General features: G+C 42.2%; 2 protein-coding genes across 2 annotated transcripts; one reads left to right on the top strand and one right to left on the bottom strand.

Annotated features, from left to right (window-relative positions):
* Positions 1 to 488: 488 nt before the first annotated feature.
* On the bottom strand, positions 489 to 1861 carry LOC123732222 (E3 ubiquitin/ISG15 ligase TRIM25-like). The gene is made up of 2 exons (XM_045711510.1): positions 1198 to 1861; positions 489 to 772 (listed from the first exon to the last, which is right to left on the bottom strand). The coding sequence occupies exons 1-2, from the start codon at positions 1792 to 1794 to the stop codon at positions 617 to 619; spliced, it is 753 nt and encodes a 250-aa protein (XP_045567466.1). The 5' UTR covers positions 1795 to 1861; the 3' UTR covers positions 489 to 616.
* A 5134-nt stretch (positions 1862 to 6995) lies between these two features.
* LOC106561474 (tripartite motif-containing protein 16-like) lies at positions 6996 to 15494 on the top strand. The gene is made up of 6 exons (XM_045711511.1): positions 6996 to 7592; positions 8023 to 8118; positions 13047 to 13280; positions 14326 to 14485; positions 14611 to 14670; positions 14917 to 15494. The coding sequence occupies exons 1-6, from the start codon at positions 6996 to 6998 to the stop codon at positions 15423 to 15425; spliced, it is 1656 nt and encodes a 551-aa protein (XP_045567467.1). The 3' UTR covers positions 15426 to 15494.
* The last annotated feature ends 544 nt before the right edge of the window (positions 15495 to 16038 follow it).

Consider the following 16038-nt stretch of genomic DNA (forward strand, 5'->3'; position numbering starts at 1 on the left):
AAATGGGAAAAGGAATATTTCTTATTTTTTTAAATAAAAAAACACCCTTCCAACTAACCCTACACTCATTAAAAACCCACTACCCCATTCCACTACTTTGACCCTATCTGCTCCTGCACCATGCCAACTAACCCTACACTCATTAAAAACCCACTACCCCATTCCACTACTTTGACCCTATCTGCTCCTGCACCATGCCAACTAACCCTCCATTGAATTATAACATTTGAAATGTCTCTATTCCTTTGAAACTTTTGTGAGTGTAATGTTTACTGTTCATTCCTGTTCATATGTAAACATATGTTTCCCATGCCAATAAAGACCTTTGAATTGAATTGAGAGAGAGAGAGCTCCATGTTAATGTATAGGGGACATGAGGTAGTCATGGTTACTCATGGTTATGTGATGAGGTAGCCACGCCTGCGACTTCTAAATCAGCGTCGGCCCAATAGGGAATGTCCTCTTGATGTAATGGTCAATATGTTGGTTTCTCCTGCAGTAGACCTGGGTTCATATCCTGTCAGTTACATTAAGCAGTCTATTCTCTGAAAGGGGTCCAGACAGCCTGTTCCCAACAGTGGGGTCAGTGGGATTGAAGAGGGGCCCCTCTCTCTCTCTATCTCTGAATGGAGGAGAGAAGTGAAATGGTGTGTCTCCTCTTGTCAACAATACTCACCTTGAAATACTCCACAGCCTGTTGGAGCTCCTTCAGCTCCTTCTCTCTCTCCTGGAATCTCTGCTGGACCTTCTGCTGACTCATCCCCAGCTGCCTCTGTGGAGAATCACTCTTCAATGAGCTATCAAGCTTTATTAGTCCAGTAGATCAATAGTTTAGTAATGTGACATAGGACCCATAGAAGATAGGGATACAAGTATTGAGGAAGTCCATTTCAGAAATTATATTAATACATTGCTATGTGAATGAATATAGTTTTATAGTCAACCTACATGTTTTAAGGGGTTGAGACTGATCTTTGGATTCATGAAAGGCCATTCAGAATGATAATAGTGTTTGACTTTAGAAAATGGTGATACATTTGGAGAATCTGGGTTAACATATCTATATACTCAAGGTTTGTGTTCATATTTGTGGATCCATTTCATTTGAATGGTCTCATATTCAAACAGCCTCAGTTCCTACTGTATCTTTAACTCTTTGTTTATCAGACAGTCACCAACAAGTTGTTCTGGTCTTACCTGTTTCTCAGTCCTCTCTGCTGCAGCTGACACTGTATCATGGCCTTTATGTTCATCCATTGTACACAGATAACAGATACACTGCTGATCGGTACGACAGTAAACCTCCAGCAGTTTGTCATGATGAGAGCAGATCTTCTCCTGTAGTTGTGCGGTGGCTTTGACCAGCTTGTGCTTCTTGAAACCAGGAGATTCATAGTGAGGTTGGAGGTGAGTCTCACAGTAAGAGGCCAGACACACCAGACAGGACATGAGGGCCTTCTGCTTTCTGGTCCCAGTGCAGACATCACATGCCACATCTCCAGGTCCAGCATAGCACAGAGCAGGAGGGGGAGCAGCCTGGAGTCCTGTCTTCTTCAGTTTCTCCACCAGCTCAGCCAACATGTTATTTTTCCTCAGATTAGGCCTTGGAGTGAAGGTCTCTCTGCACTGAGGACAGCTATAGACCCCTTTCAGAACATCCTGATCCCAGCAGCCCTCAATACAGATTCTACAGTAATTGTGTCCACAGGCAGTAGTGACTGGCTCTTTCAGTAGATCCAGACAGACAGAACAACAGAACTGGTCCTGGTCCAGCAGAACTCCCTGCTGAGCCATTGGGACGGTTGTTCACTCTCACACAGACAGACGACACAGAGACTCAGATCAGTTTCGTTTCCTCAGAAGAGAGTTTGTGGAGGGGATGGACTTCCTGGTTCTGCCAGAGGGCTGGGGTTAGAAGGAGGGAGGGAGGGGTTAGAGGAATGGAGGAAGAGAGATGAACTGCATGCAACAGCAAGAGGGAAACAAAGTTTTGTTCCAAGGTTAGAGCCCTTAACATGGAACAAATGACATAATGAATCTTAAAATGTGAGTTGTTAGAATATATGAAGGTTGACAAGTTTCTATGAAGTACGTATGTATCATTATATTAATGACCTTTATAATGCCTTATAATACACCTATGTGTTGTAATGAATCAATAAGTCCTGAGGAGGTGTGATATATGGTTATTATACAGTACCACGGCTAAGGGCTGTTCTTAGACAAGACACAACACGGATTGAGAATTATCTAACACTTTCAACAATACAATCACATTTTATTTTATTGGTCGCGTACACATATTTATCAGATGTTATCGCGGGTGTAGTGAAATGCTTGTGTTCCTGGCTCCAACAGTGCAGTAATATCTAACAATGCTTGTGTTCCTAGCTCACAGAGGGCAAATCTAAAAAGTAAATGAAAATATTAGGACAAGCAATGATATATATATATATATATATATATATATATATATATATATATATATATATATACTGTGATGTGATGCATAGACAATTTGGAGTACATCTGTAGTATATCTGAAGGATAGCATATGGACAGTAGTAGTTATATAGGATGAACCATGACTAGAATACAGTATATACATATGAAGTGGACAGCAGTAGTTATATTGGATGAACCATGACTAGAATACAGTAGATACATATGAAGTGGACAGCAGTAGTTATATAGGATGAACCATGACTAGAATACAGTATATACATATGAAGTGGACAGCAGTAGTTATATAGGATGAACCATGACTAGAATACAGTATATACATATGAAGTGGACAGCAGTAGTTATATAGGATGAACCATGACTAGAATACAGTATATACATATGAAGTAGACAGCAGTAGTTATATAGGATGAACCATGACTAGAATACAGTATATACATATGAAGTAGACAGCAGTAGTTATATAGGATGAACCAGGACTAGAATACAGTATATACATATGAAGTGGACAGCAGTAGTTATATAGGATGAACCAGGACTAGAATACAGTATATACATATGAAGTAGACAGCAGTAGTTATATAGGATGAACCATGACTAGAATACAGTATATACATATGAAGTGGACAGCAGTAGTTATATAGGATGAACCAGGACTAGAATACAGTATATACATATGAAGTAGACAGCAGTAGTTATATAGGATGAACCATGACTAGAATACAGTATAAACATATGAAGTGGACAGCAGTAGTTATATAGGATGAACCAGGACTAGAATACAGTATATACATATGAAGTAGACAGCAGTAGTTATATAGGATGAACCATGACTAGAATACAGTATATACATATGAAGTGGACAGCAGTAGTTATATAGGATGAACCATGACTAGAATACAGTATATACATATGAAGTGGACAGCAGTAGTTATATAGGATGAACCATGACTAGAATACAGTATATACATATGAAGTGGACAGCAGTAGTTATATAGGATGAACCATGACTAGAATACAGTATATACATATGAAGTAGACAGCAGTAGTTATATAGGATGAACCATGACTAGAATACAGTATATACATATGAAGTAGACAGCAGTAGTTATATAGGATGAACCATGACTAGAATACAGTATATACATATGAAGTAGACAGCAGTAGTTATATAGGATGAACCATGACTAGAATACAGTATATACATATGAAGTGGACAGCAGTAGTTATATAGGATGAACCATGACTAGAATACAGTATATACATATGAAGTGGACAGCAGTAGTTATATAGGATGAACCATGACTAGAATACAGTATATACATATGAAGTGGACAGCAGTAGTTATACATTTACATTTAAGTCATTTAGCAGACGCTCTTATCCAGAGCGACTTACAAATTGGTGCATTCACCTTATGATATCCAGTGGAACAACCACTTTACAATAGTGCATCTAAATCTTTTAGGGGGGGGGTTTAGAAGGATTACTTTATCCTATCCCAGGTATTCCTTAAAGAGGTGGGGGGGGGGCAGCAGGCCAGAGGAGGATGAACGCAGTGGCCTTGTTTGGGTGTAGGGCCTGATCAGAGCCTGAAGGTACGGAGGTGCCGGTCCCCTCACAGCTCCGTAGGCAAGCACCATGGTCTTGTAGCGGATGCGAGCTTCAACTGGAAGCCAGTGGAGTGTGCGGAGGAGTGGGGTGACGTGAGAGAACTTGGGAAGGTTGAACACCAGACGGGCTGCAGCGTTCTGGATGAGTTGTAGGGGTTTAATGGCACAGGCAGGGAGCCCAGCCAACAGCGAGTTGCAGTAATCCAGACGGGAGACGACAGGGTGTTGTCCAGGGTCAAGCCAAGGCTCTTAGCACTCTGGGAGGAGGACACAATGGAGTTTGTTCCATTGTACCAGCCAAGTTCAATCAATCCCAGATAAAGATTAAATGACTTCAGATAGTGAAGTGGTAAAAGAAGGTTCAGGACGACAGATTAATTCCCTTTAATGATATGAATTGCTGACGTGTTTCCCAGCAGTTTAATTCCCTTCAATGATATGAATTGCTGACGCATTTCCCAGCAGCTTCATGGTCAAAGCGCTATTATTAGATCACTCTGTTACTTTGAATAACATTGTTTCTTCAACGATCAACAGAAAAGTGGAGCACGTTGAAGTGTAGAACAACAGCTGAAATAAGACAGAAACATTGACAACATTTGTTGTTTGTTTTCTAGACAAAAGGAAGATGTTTGATCACCTTTTGGTCCCAAAATGAAACGTTTTTAGTGAAACAATAACAACTTTAACAACTTTATTAACAACATAGATTCTAATAGATTCATATTTTAAATCCTCAGAATTCATACAGTATAGAACACCATCTAGAAGACAGAGACATATCATTACATACAGTATAGAACACCATCTAGAAGACATATCATTACATACAGTATAGAACACCATCTAGAAGACAGAGACATATCATTACATACAGTATAGAACACCATCTAGAAGACATATCATTACATACAGTATAGAACACCATCTAGAAGACAGAGACATATCATTACATACAGTATAGAACACCATCTAGAAGACATATCATTACATACAGTATAGAACACCATCTAGAAGACATATCATTACATACAGTATAGAACACCATCTAGAAGACAGAGACATATCATTACATACAGTATAGAACACCATCTAGAAGACAGAGACATATCATTACATACAGTATAGAACACCATCTAGAAGACAGAGACATATCATTACATACAGTATAGAACACCATCTAGAAGACAGAGACATATCATTACATACAGTATAGAACACCATCTAGAAGACATATCATTACATACAGTATAGAACACCATCTAGAAGACAGAGACATATCATTACATACAGTATAGAACACCATCTAGAAGACATATCATTACATACAGTATAGAACACCATCTAGAAGACATATCATTACATACAGTATAGAACACCATCTAGAAGACATATCATTACATACAGTATAGAACACCATCTAGAAGACAGCGACATATCATTACATACAGTATAGAACACCATCTAGAAGTGAGAGACATATCATTACATACAGTATAGAACACCATCTAGAAGACATATCATTACATACAGTATAGAACACCATCTAGAAGACATATCATTACATACAGTATAGAACACCATCTAGAAGACATATCATTACATACAGTATAGAACACCATCTAGAAGACAGAGACATATCATTACATACAGTATAGAACACCATCTAGAAGACATATCATTACATACAGTATAGAACAACATCTAGAAGACAGAGACATATCATTACATACAGTATAGAACACCATCTAGAAGACATATCATTACCTACAGTATAGAACACCATCTAGAAGACATATCATTACATACAGTATATAACACCATCTAGAAGACAGAGACATATCATTACATACAGTATAGAACACCATCTAGAAGACATATCATTACATACAGTATAGAACACCATCTAGAAGACATATCATTACATACAGTATAGAACACCATCTAGAAGACAGAGACATATCATTACATACAGTATAGAACACCATCTAGAAGACATATCATTACATACAGTATAGACACCATCTAGAAGACATATCATTACATACAGTATAGAACACCATCTAGAAGACAGAGACATATCATTACATACAGTATAGAACACCATCTAGAAGACATATCATTACATACAGTATAGAACACCATCTAGAAGACATATCATTACATACAGTATAGAACACCATCTAGAAGACAGAGACATATCATTACATACAGTATATCATAGATGACATGTATAAATCCTTACTTTATATTTCCTGTACCACTTTCCATTCCAGTAGCCTTATTACTGGTTAGGGTTACTGCTGCTAGTACAGTGGAAGAATGAGGCATCACAGTACTTGTTACACCACTGTACTAACAGGAACAATTACACACCAATAAACACACTGTAATGTAAAGTGTTCCATCATTCTCAATGATCAGTCAATACATCCAGTATTCATTTCACCTCCAGTACATTGAATCCATTTCAAGTCCCCCCTCCCCCATTGTAGCTAATTATCTATAACACATTGTACAGTTTTACAACCACGTCTGAGTTATTATGGAGGCTTATAGTTAGTATCACAGCATATCACTTTAAGACATTACAACATTCACTAAAAGCATTATAGATATGTACTTCATAGAAACTGTTACCCTTTATATATTCTAACCACTCTATTTAATTTATTCCATATTAAGGGTCTTAACCTAGGAACTAAAATATTTGTCTCCTTCTCAACTTTGCCTGCAGTATTCTCTCTCTCCCTCCCTTCCTCTAACCCCTCCCTCTCTCACTCCCTCCTTCCCTCCCTCTAACCCCAGCCCTCTGGCAGAACCAGGAAGTCCCTCCCCTTCACAAACTCTCTTCTGTGGAAACGCAACTGATCTGAGTCTCTGTCTCGTCTGTCTGTGTGAGAGTGAAAAACCGTCCAAATGGCTCAGCAGGGAGTTCTGCTGGACCAGGACCAGTTCTGTTGTTCTGTCTGTCTGGATCTACTGAAGGAGCCGGTCACCATCCACTGTGGACACAGTTACTGTAGGAGCTGTATTGAGGACTGCTGGGATCAGGATGTTCTGAAAGGGGTCTATAGCTGTCCTCAGTGCAGAGAGACCTTCACTCCAAGGCCTAATCTGAGGAAAAATAACATGTTGGCTGAGCTGGTGGAGAAACTGAAGAAGACAGGACTCCAGGCTGCTCCCCCTCCTGCTCTGTGCTATGCTGGATCTGGAGATGTGGTGTGTGATTTCTGCACTGGGACCAGAAAGCAGAAAGCCCTCATGTCCTGTCTGGTGTGTCTGGCCTCTTACTGTGAGACTCACCTCCAACCTCACTATGAATGTCCTGGTTTCAAGAAGCACAAGCTGGTCAAAGCCACCACACAACTACAGGAGAAGATCTGCTCTAATCATGACAAACTGCTGGAGGTTTACTGTCGTACCGATCAGCAGTGTATCTGTCTGCTGTGTGTGATGGATGAACATAAAGGCCACGATACAGTGTCAGCTGCAGCAGAGAGGACTGAGAAACAGGTAAGACCAGAATAACTTGTTGGTGACTGTCTGATAAACAAAGAATTAAAGATACAGTAGGAACTAAGGCTGTTTGAATATGAGATCATTCAAATGAAATGGATCCACAGCAGAACAAATATGGACACAAACCTTGAGTATATAGATAAGTTAACCCAGATTCTCCAAATGTATCACCATTTTCTAAAGTCAAACACTATTATCATTCTGAATGGCCTTTTATGAGTCCAAAGTTCAGTCTCAACCCCTTGATACATGTAGGCCTACCATAAAACTATAATCATTCACATAGCAACATAATATAATATTGTAAAGGGACTTCCTAAGGATTGTAGACCTTCCTCTCTATGGGCCCTATGTCACATGACTATACTATTAATCTACTGGACAATTAAAGCTTGATATCTCATTGAAGAGTGATTCTCCACAGAGGCAGCTGGGGATGAGTCAGCAGAAGGTCCAGCAGAGATTCCAGGAGAGAGAGAAGGAGCTGAAGGAGCTCCAACAGGCTGTGGAGTCTCTCAAGGTGAGAATTGTTGACCAGAGGAGACACACCATTTCACTTCTCTCCTCCAGTCAGAGAGAGAGAGAGAAATAGAGGGGCCCCTCTCCAATCCCACTGACCCCACTGTTGAGAACAGGCTGTGGAGTCTCTCAAGGCGAGTATTGTTGACCAGAGGAGACACACCATTTTACCTGTCTCCTCCAATCAGAGAGAGGGGTCCCTATCCAATCCCACTGACCCCACTGTTGGGAACAGGCTGTCTGGACCCCTTTCAGAGAATAGACTGCTTAATGTAACTGACGGGATATGAACCCAGGTCTACCGTGGGATAAACCAACATCTTGACCATTACATCAAGAGAACATTCCCTATTGGGCCGACGCTGATTTAGAAGTCACAGGAGGGGCTACCTCATCACATAACCATGAGTAACCATGACTGACTCACGTCCTCTATACATTAACATGGAGCTCTCTCTCAATTCAATTCAATTCAATTCAAAGATCTGTTTTGACATGGGAAACATATCTTTACTATGCCAAAGCAAGTGAAGTAGATAATAAACAATCATGAATGAACAGTAAACATTACACAACATTTATTTTCAAAAGAATACAGACATTTCAAATGTTATAATTCAAGTGTATACAGAGAGAGCCGTGCACCTGACTGAGTTCTGGAGGTGAAATGGAAATGAATGAGGGAGAGTTAAGTGAGGTAGAAGGTGTGGAGAAGAGCTCAGAACCAGAGAAGTATTTGGTCATATGAGATTTGACTTTAGAATAGTTACAGGGTGTGTTGAGTGGTGGTGTCCCGTCCTCCCAGGTCATGGGCATGGTGCAGGAGCAGATAGGGTCAAAGTAGTGGAATGGGGTAGTGGGTTTTTAATGAGTGTAGGGTTAGTTGGCATGGTGCAGGAGCAGATAGGGTCAAAGTAGTGGAATGGGGTAGTGGGTTTTTAATGAGTGTAGGGTTAGTTGGCATGGTGCTGGAGCAGATAGGGTCAAAGTAGTGGAATGGGGTAGTGGGTTTTTAATGAGTGTAGGGTTAGTTGGAAGGGTGTTTTTTTTATATGAAAAAATATGAAATATTCATTTTCCCATTTTGTATCACAAAGTAAAATTGATTTATATTATTGTCCAGTTGGGGGCAGTAATACAACATATTGGATGCCAACCGCCGTTAAACTCCAAAGAAGAAGAAACGTTATATTATGTCTATGTACAGTGTTGTAACGATGTCTCTCTCTCTCATTCCATCACTTTCGTGGTAGTTGGTTGTGTGGGTCTCTGGTTATGAATGGGGTGCTGACAGACAATCGTTGATGGATATTTATAGAGCTCTGATCAGGACGAAAATTGATTACGGGTGAATAGTTTATGGAACAGCAGCAAAGACTTAAACTGGACAGAATCCAGTATATAGCCTTAAGGATATGTATTGGTGCATTTGAATCAACATCTGTATGTGTCTTACTAGTGGAGGCAGGTGAGATGCCTTTGGGTATACGGCATAATAAATTATCATTATCTTATTGGGTTGCAAGGCTGTGAGGTTGAGCATCCCACTGCTACTGTTCTAGATGACTGTTGGGAATATACTAGTAGACAAGGCAGTGGTTTTGGTTAAACAGTTGTAGGTATCAATGTTATTATGGAGAAATGAGAGAATGGGTGTAGTAGTGAGATTCTGATGGGTCCCAGCACATTCAGGTGTGGAAGGGAATGAAATTGTAGACCAGTTAGCTAAAAGAGCTTTAAAACAAGATATAATATATATTAATGATCCACTGGGTAGAGGTGAAGACAAATGTAAGATCAGAGACATTTTGATAGATGTGTGGCTGAAGAGATGGGGACTCTGAGCACAAGGGACGGCATTTATATGTCCTCTAAAGGTCGGTGGACCAAGGTTCAAAGGTCAGATTAGGAAGGAAGAGGTGGTGTTTACTCGATTGTGCTTAGGACATTGTACATTGAAGTGGTCCTTACATCTGGTTGGCAGCATGTGAATGGTTTGTGTCTGGAGGGTATTGTCAATGAAACGGTGGAGCATGTGTTGTTATATTGTTGTAAGGATGTTGAAGAGAGGGAAAGATTGAAGTGTAGGGTCATTGAGGTTGGATGGGGTTGGGGGGTTTGGAAGGGATTTGGGGGATGGGGGAGGGTCTATTAGAAGTTAGTAGGACTCTTTTTTATTTTCTCAGAAGTACTGAGTTAGGTAGGAGGATTTAGAAATGGTGTAAACCATGATTGAACGCACTCCAGCACAGTAGGTGGCACCATGCACCTTTAACGTTGGTTTGCGGATTGCCATTATATCATAGAAGAAGAAGGTGTTGTGTGAGGGTTTTGTGGTTCCTGAGGAGGGCTACTATTCTTTTTGAGTATTTTCCAAATGTATGTTGTAGTTGTTAAGGGTTTATTTATTCGTTTCCACTGTTTATCGGTTTTCGTTTCGTGGCTCTCGGCTGGGTGTCTCTTTTCGTAGACAAGTGTTTGTTTGACGGAACAAGCTTTTGGAGGGGCTTGTTGAGTTGGATACTTGTACTTGACCTAAACTAATCTGAACTGTCTTATGCTTCCATCTATTGGAATTTTTGTTGTATTGTCAGCAGTACTGAATACAGTGGATATCCTTACTAAAGTAGTAATTACTCAGAATTACAAAACATAAAGTGTTATAGTTCATTTTATCACTGACAGCCATAAAATAACCATTTATAGCATAATGAAACTGACATAAACCCAAAACATCATACATTTAGTTAATTATATAAAAATGTATATATTTAAATGGGTGACATTATCTGCCAAAGTAAAACCCCCTTAACATATAAACACAGACACTGGACACAGACACTGAAAATGAGCTTTTTTAATATAAATCTGGTAGCTCTCAAAAGAGCCTTTGCTTTGCTGAGCAGTTTTCAGGAGTGTGCTGCCTGCCTGCCTTCAGAGGAGTCTGTCTGTGAATAATGAAAATTTAATAAGTTACTGCCACGCTTTTTATATTTGAAATGTAACCTTTATTTAACTAGACAAGTCAGTTAAGAACAAATTGTTATTTACAATGACTGCCTTCCAGGTAACAGTGGGGTTAACTGTCTTGTTCAGGGGCAGAACGACAGATTTGTACCTTGTCAGCTCGGGGATTCGATACATCAACCTTTCGGTTACTGGGCCAGCGCTCTAACCCCTAGGCTACCTGCTGCCCAGCCAAACGCTCTAACCTCTAGACTACCTGATGCCCGGCCAAACGCTCTAACCACTAGGCTACCTGTGCCCGGCCAAACGCTCTAACCACTAGGCTACCTGATGCCCGGCCAAACGCTCTAACCACTAGACTACCTGCTGCCCAGCCAAACGCTCTAACCTCTAGACTACCTGATGCCCGGCCAAACGCTCTAACCACTAGGCTACCTGTGCCCGGCCAAACACTCTAACCACTAGACTAACTGCTGCCTGGCCAAACACTCTAACCACTAGACTACCTGCCGCCCTTTCACAGAGGTCTAGTTCACGTTTACATGTGAGTCATTTAGCAGACACTCTTATCCAGAGCCACTCGGGTTAAGATCCCAAATCTGCTCGGGGATTGGAACCAGCCTCCTTTCAGTTACTGCCCAATGTTCTTAACCACTAGATTACAAACCACTAAATGTTAAACACAAAGTCAAATGGTCGTAGATAAATGGTAAGCTGGTTAAATAAAAGATTGCTGTTATAACTTTGACTGCCATTGTTTTGGGGAAATAGGGACATGTCTATTTCTCCAATTATCTCTAATAGATGTATTTATTTTAATGGTTTGAAGTTCTAAACCATTTTAATCAGGATAACCTATTATTTCTAATGATGTAAGTTTGAGCAGCTTAGTTATGGTATGTCTGTTTATTTCACTAAATATCTCACAATGTGTAAATTTAGATGTTTTCATGTCAGACACCATTTTAATCAGGAGAATCTCCTCCTTCTAATGACATAAGGTTGGGCAGCGTCCTCTGCTGTCATCGATCACTAGACCAGAAATAGTCTGAAGTTGCCCGTTTTTTCCTACTTCCTGGTAATGCAGACATAATCACACTTGGCACCATCGAGGTGCGGATGTTTACTTTCTACACCAGTTGTTATTTTTCAGTTTGGTCCTAAGAACAGGTTTTAGTGGTCAAATAAAAAGGTAGACATTTTTTGGTGCCATTTAGGGGAAATGGAATTCTAAGGATCATTCCAGTCAGAAGAGGCTCTGTGAAGGTTCGTTTCAATTCATTTGCTATGGCCTCGCTAGTGTTCCAGCTCAGACAACGTTCTTTGGACGTTTTTGACTCGTTCTATTGTCCAGCCTACTAGGACTCAGGGGACAGAGGCTGGGTCTAGCTCTGCTACGGGGCAGGCTACTGGAGGGGGGACCAGGAGGGAGGAGAGTAGAGCAGGGCCAAGCGGTGTTCTGTACCTGCCTGTCCAGGAAGGGGGACAAGGCCTGGTGGACCTGGAGAGCAGGGTGGCAGCGTTCTGACTCAATGAGGTGCAGAAGCTACTGTACCTACTCTCTCTCTCTCTCTCTGTCTCTGTCTCTCTGTCTCTGTCTCTCTGTCTCTCTCTCTCTGTCTCTCTCTCTCTGTCTCTGTCTCTCTCTCTCTGTCTCTCTCTCTCTCTCTGTCTCTGTCTCTCTCTCTCTGTCTCTCTCTCTCTCTCTCTCTCTGTCTCTCTCTCTCTGTCTCTCTCTCTGTCTCTCTCTCTCTGTCTCTCTCTCTCTCTGTCTCTCTCTCTCTGTCTCTCTCTCTCTCTCTGTGTGTGTCTCTCTCTCTCTCTCTCTCTCTCTCTCTCTCTCTGTCTCTCTCTCTCTGTCTCTCTCTCTCTCTGTCTCTCTCTGTCTCTCTCTGTCTCTGTCTCTCTCTGTCTCTGTCTCTCTTTCTCTCTGTCTGTCTCTCTCTCTCTGTCTCTTAACAGCGTTCTGCACAGTCAGCAGTGGAGGACAGTGATCAGATCTTTACTGAGCTGATCCACTCCATTGAGAGAAGGAGCTCTGAGGTGAAGGATCTGATCAGAGCCCAAGAGAAGGCTCAAGTGAGTCAAGCTGAAGGACTCCTGGAGCAACTGAAGCAGGAGATAGCTGAGCTGAGGAAGAGAAGCACTGAGCTGGAGCAGCTCTCACACACAGAGGATCACATCCATTTCCTCCAGGTAACTAAACTGCCTTGTTACATGTGATATGAAATTAACTTAATGTGAAACTATTCACCTCAATCATTATGTTGTCCTGTATGTCTCTCTGTCCCTGTCCCTCTCTCTCTCTCTTGCTGTCTCCCTCTCTCTGTCCCTCTCTCTGTCCCTCTCTTTGTCCCTCTCTCTCTGTGTCCCTCTCTCTCTGTGTCCCTCTCTCTCTGTGTCCCTCTCTCTCTCTCTGTCCCTCTCTCTCTCTGTCCCTCTCTGTCTCTCTGTCCCTCTCTTTCTCTCTGTCCCTCTCTTTCTCTCTGTCCCTCTCTTTCTCTCTGTCCCTCGCTTTCTCTCTGTCCCTCTCTCTCTCTCTGTCCCTCTCTCTCTGTCCCTCTCTGTCCCTCTGTCTGTGTCCCTCTGTCTGTGTCTCTCTGCCCTCTCTCTGTGTCCCCCCCTCTCTCTCTGTCCCTCTGTCTCTCTCTCTGTCCCTCTCTCTGTGTCCCTCTGTCCCTCTCTCTGTGTCCCTCTGTCCCTCTCTCTGGGTCCCCCTCTCTCTGGGTCCCTCTGTCCTTCTCTCTCGGTGTCCCTCTGTCCCTCTCTCTTTGTCCCCCTCTCTCTTTGTCCCCCTCTCTCTGTCCCTTTCTCTCGGTGTCTCTCTCTCTCTCTTTCCCTCTGTCTCTCTCTCTGTCCCTCTGTCTCTCTCTCTGTCCCTCTGTCCCTCTCTGTGTCCCTCTGTCCCTCTCTGTGTACCTCTGTCCCTCTCTCTCTCTCTCTCTCTCTCCCTCTCTCTCTCTCTGTCCCTCTGTGTTTCTCTCTCTGTCCCTCTGTGTCTCTCTGTGTCCCTCTGTGTTTCTCTCTGTCCCTCTCTCGGTGTCCCGCTCTCTGTGTCCCTCTGTCCCTCTCTCTGTGTCCCTCTCTCTGTGTCCCTGTGTCCCTCTCTCTGTGTCCCTCCCCTCTCTCTGTGTCCCCCTCTCTCTGTACCTCTCTCTCTCTGTCCCTCTCTCTCTCCCTCCTCTCCCTCTCCCTCTGTCTCTCTCTCTCCCTCTCTCTGTCTATCTCTCTCTCTCTCCAGAGTTATCAGTCTCTCTCCAGTATCAGTGTATCTTCAAACTTACCTAGCATCGTTGTCCGTCCTCTTCAGTACTTTGGAGATGTGAGTAAGACTGTGTCTGAACTGAGAGAGAAAGTAGAAGACTTCCTTAAAGGAGAATGGACCAAGATCTCCACTACAGGTGTGTTGAAAACAATAAGAACATCAACTTTAGACCATTGAAAGTTCCCTACTAGTCATATACATGTGGAATATGGTATGATGATAACATTCCCTCTCTCTGTCAATGTGTTTGTGTGTCTGTAGTGAATATAGTGGATGTTGGACTGCCTCCAGAGCCCAAGACCAGAGAACAGTTGTTACAATGTGAGTCTCTTTATTGTGAAGTAACTAACAGTCTCTTTTTACTGACACTCCTAACAATCCCGCTAGAAATATATAGCAATAGTAGATCTAATCAAAGACTGGGTATCTATCTGACTCCTCATATTTCTCTGATTTGATCTCTGCTGTGCTCTAATCAAAGACAGGGTAGATACAGTATCTGACTTAACTTATTGTTCTGACTCCCCTCATTGGTCTCTGCTCTGCTCTGCTCTGCTCTTCTCCCAGATTCCTGTCAGCTCACACTGGACCCAAACACAGCATGCACACGCCTCTCTCTGTCTGAAGGGAACAGAAAGGTGACCTATACAGACCAAGACCAACCATATCCTGACCATCCAGACAGATTCATCAACTACAGACAGGTTCTGTGTAGAGAGGGTCTGTCTGGACGCTGTTACTGGGAGGTGGAGTGGACTGATGATGTTGATACAGCAGTCTCATATAAACACATCAGAAGAAGAGGGACAGGTAGTGGATTTGGATTCAATAACAAGTCCTGGCGTTTACAGTGCTATAGAGGTGATTATTGGTTCAGACACAATAATGTTGGGACTAAAGTATCAGGCCCTCAGTCCTCCAGAGTAGGAGTGTACCTGGATCACAAGGCAGGTACTCTGTCCTTCTACAGTGTCTCTGACACAATGACCCTCCTCCACAGAGTCCAGACCACATTCACTCAGCCCCTCTATCCTGGGTTTTGGCTCACTGGTACTGCTGAGCTGGTTAAACTGTAGTAGGGTCCACATAGATACTAGTCATGCTGGTGTAGTCTATAGCTGAGCTGGTTAAACTGTAGTAGGGTCCACATAGATACTAGTCATGCTGGTGTAGTCTATAGCTGAGCTGGTTAAACTGTTGTAGGGTCCACATAGATACTAGTCATGCTGGTGTAGTCTATAGCTGAGCTGGTTAAACTGTAGTAGGGTCCACATAGATACTAGTCATGCTGGTGTAGTCTATAGCTGAGCTGGTTAAACTGTAGTAGGGTCCACATAGATACTAGTCATGCTGGTGTAGTCTATAGCTGAGCTGGTTAAACTGTAGTAGGGTCCACATAGATACTAGTCATGCTGGTGTAGTCTATAGCTGAGCTGGTTAAACTGTAGTAGGGTCCACATAGATACTAGTCATGCTGGTGTAGTCTATAGCTGAGCTGGTTAAACTGTTGTAGGGTCCACATAGATACTAGTCATGCTGGTGTAGTCTATAGCTGAGCTGGTTAAACTGTAGTAGGGTCCACATAGATACTAGTCATGCTGGTGTAGTCTATAGCTGAGCTGGTTAAACTGTAGTAGGGTCCACATAGATACTAGTCATGCTGGTGTAGTCTATAGCTGAGCTGGTTAA

This window comes from Salmo salar, unplaced genomic scaffold (assembly GCF_905237065.1).
Source record: "Salmo salar unplaced genomic scaffold, Ssal_v3.1, whole genome shotgun sequence".
Taxonomy (NCBI): Eukaryota; Metazoa; Chordata; class Actinopteri; order Salmoniformes; family Salmonidae; genus Salmo; species Salmo salar.

Excerpts from the sequence above, each read along its gene's own strand:
- LOC123732222 (XM_045711510.1), bottom strand. The coding sequence starts at position 1,794 with ATGGCTCAGCAGGGAGTTCTGCTGGACCAGGACCAGTTCTGTTGTTCT. Across the intron at positions 773-1,197 it reads CAGAGAGGACTGAGAAACAG|AGGCAGCTGGGGATGAGTCA; the intron begins GTAAGACCAGAA and ends GATTCTCCACAG.
- LOC106561474 (XM_045711511.1), top strand. The coding sequence starts at position 6,996 with ATGGCTCAGCAGGGAGTTCTGCTGGACCAGGACCAGTTCTGTTGTTCT. Across the intron at positions 7,593-8,022 it reads CAGAGAGGACTGAGAAACAG|AGGCAGCTGGGGATGAGTCA; the intron begins GTAAGACCAGAA and ends GATTCTCCACAG. Across the intron at positions 14,486-14,610 it reads GACCAAGATCTCCACTACAG|TGAATATAGTGGATGTTGGA; the intron begins GTGTGTTGAAAA and ends GTGTGTCTGTAG.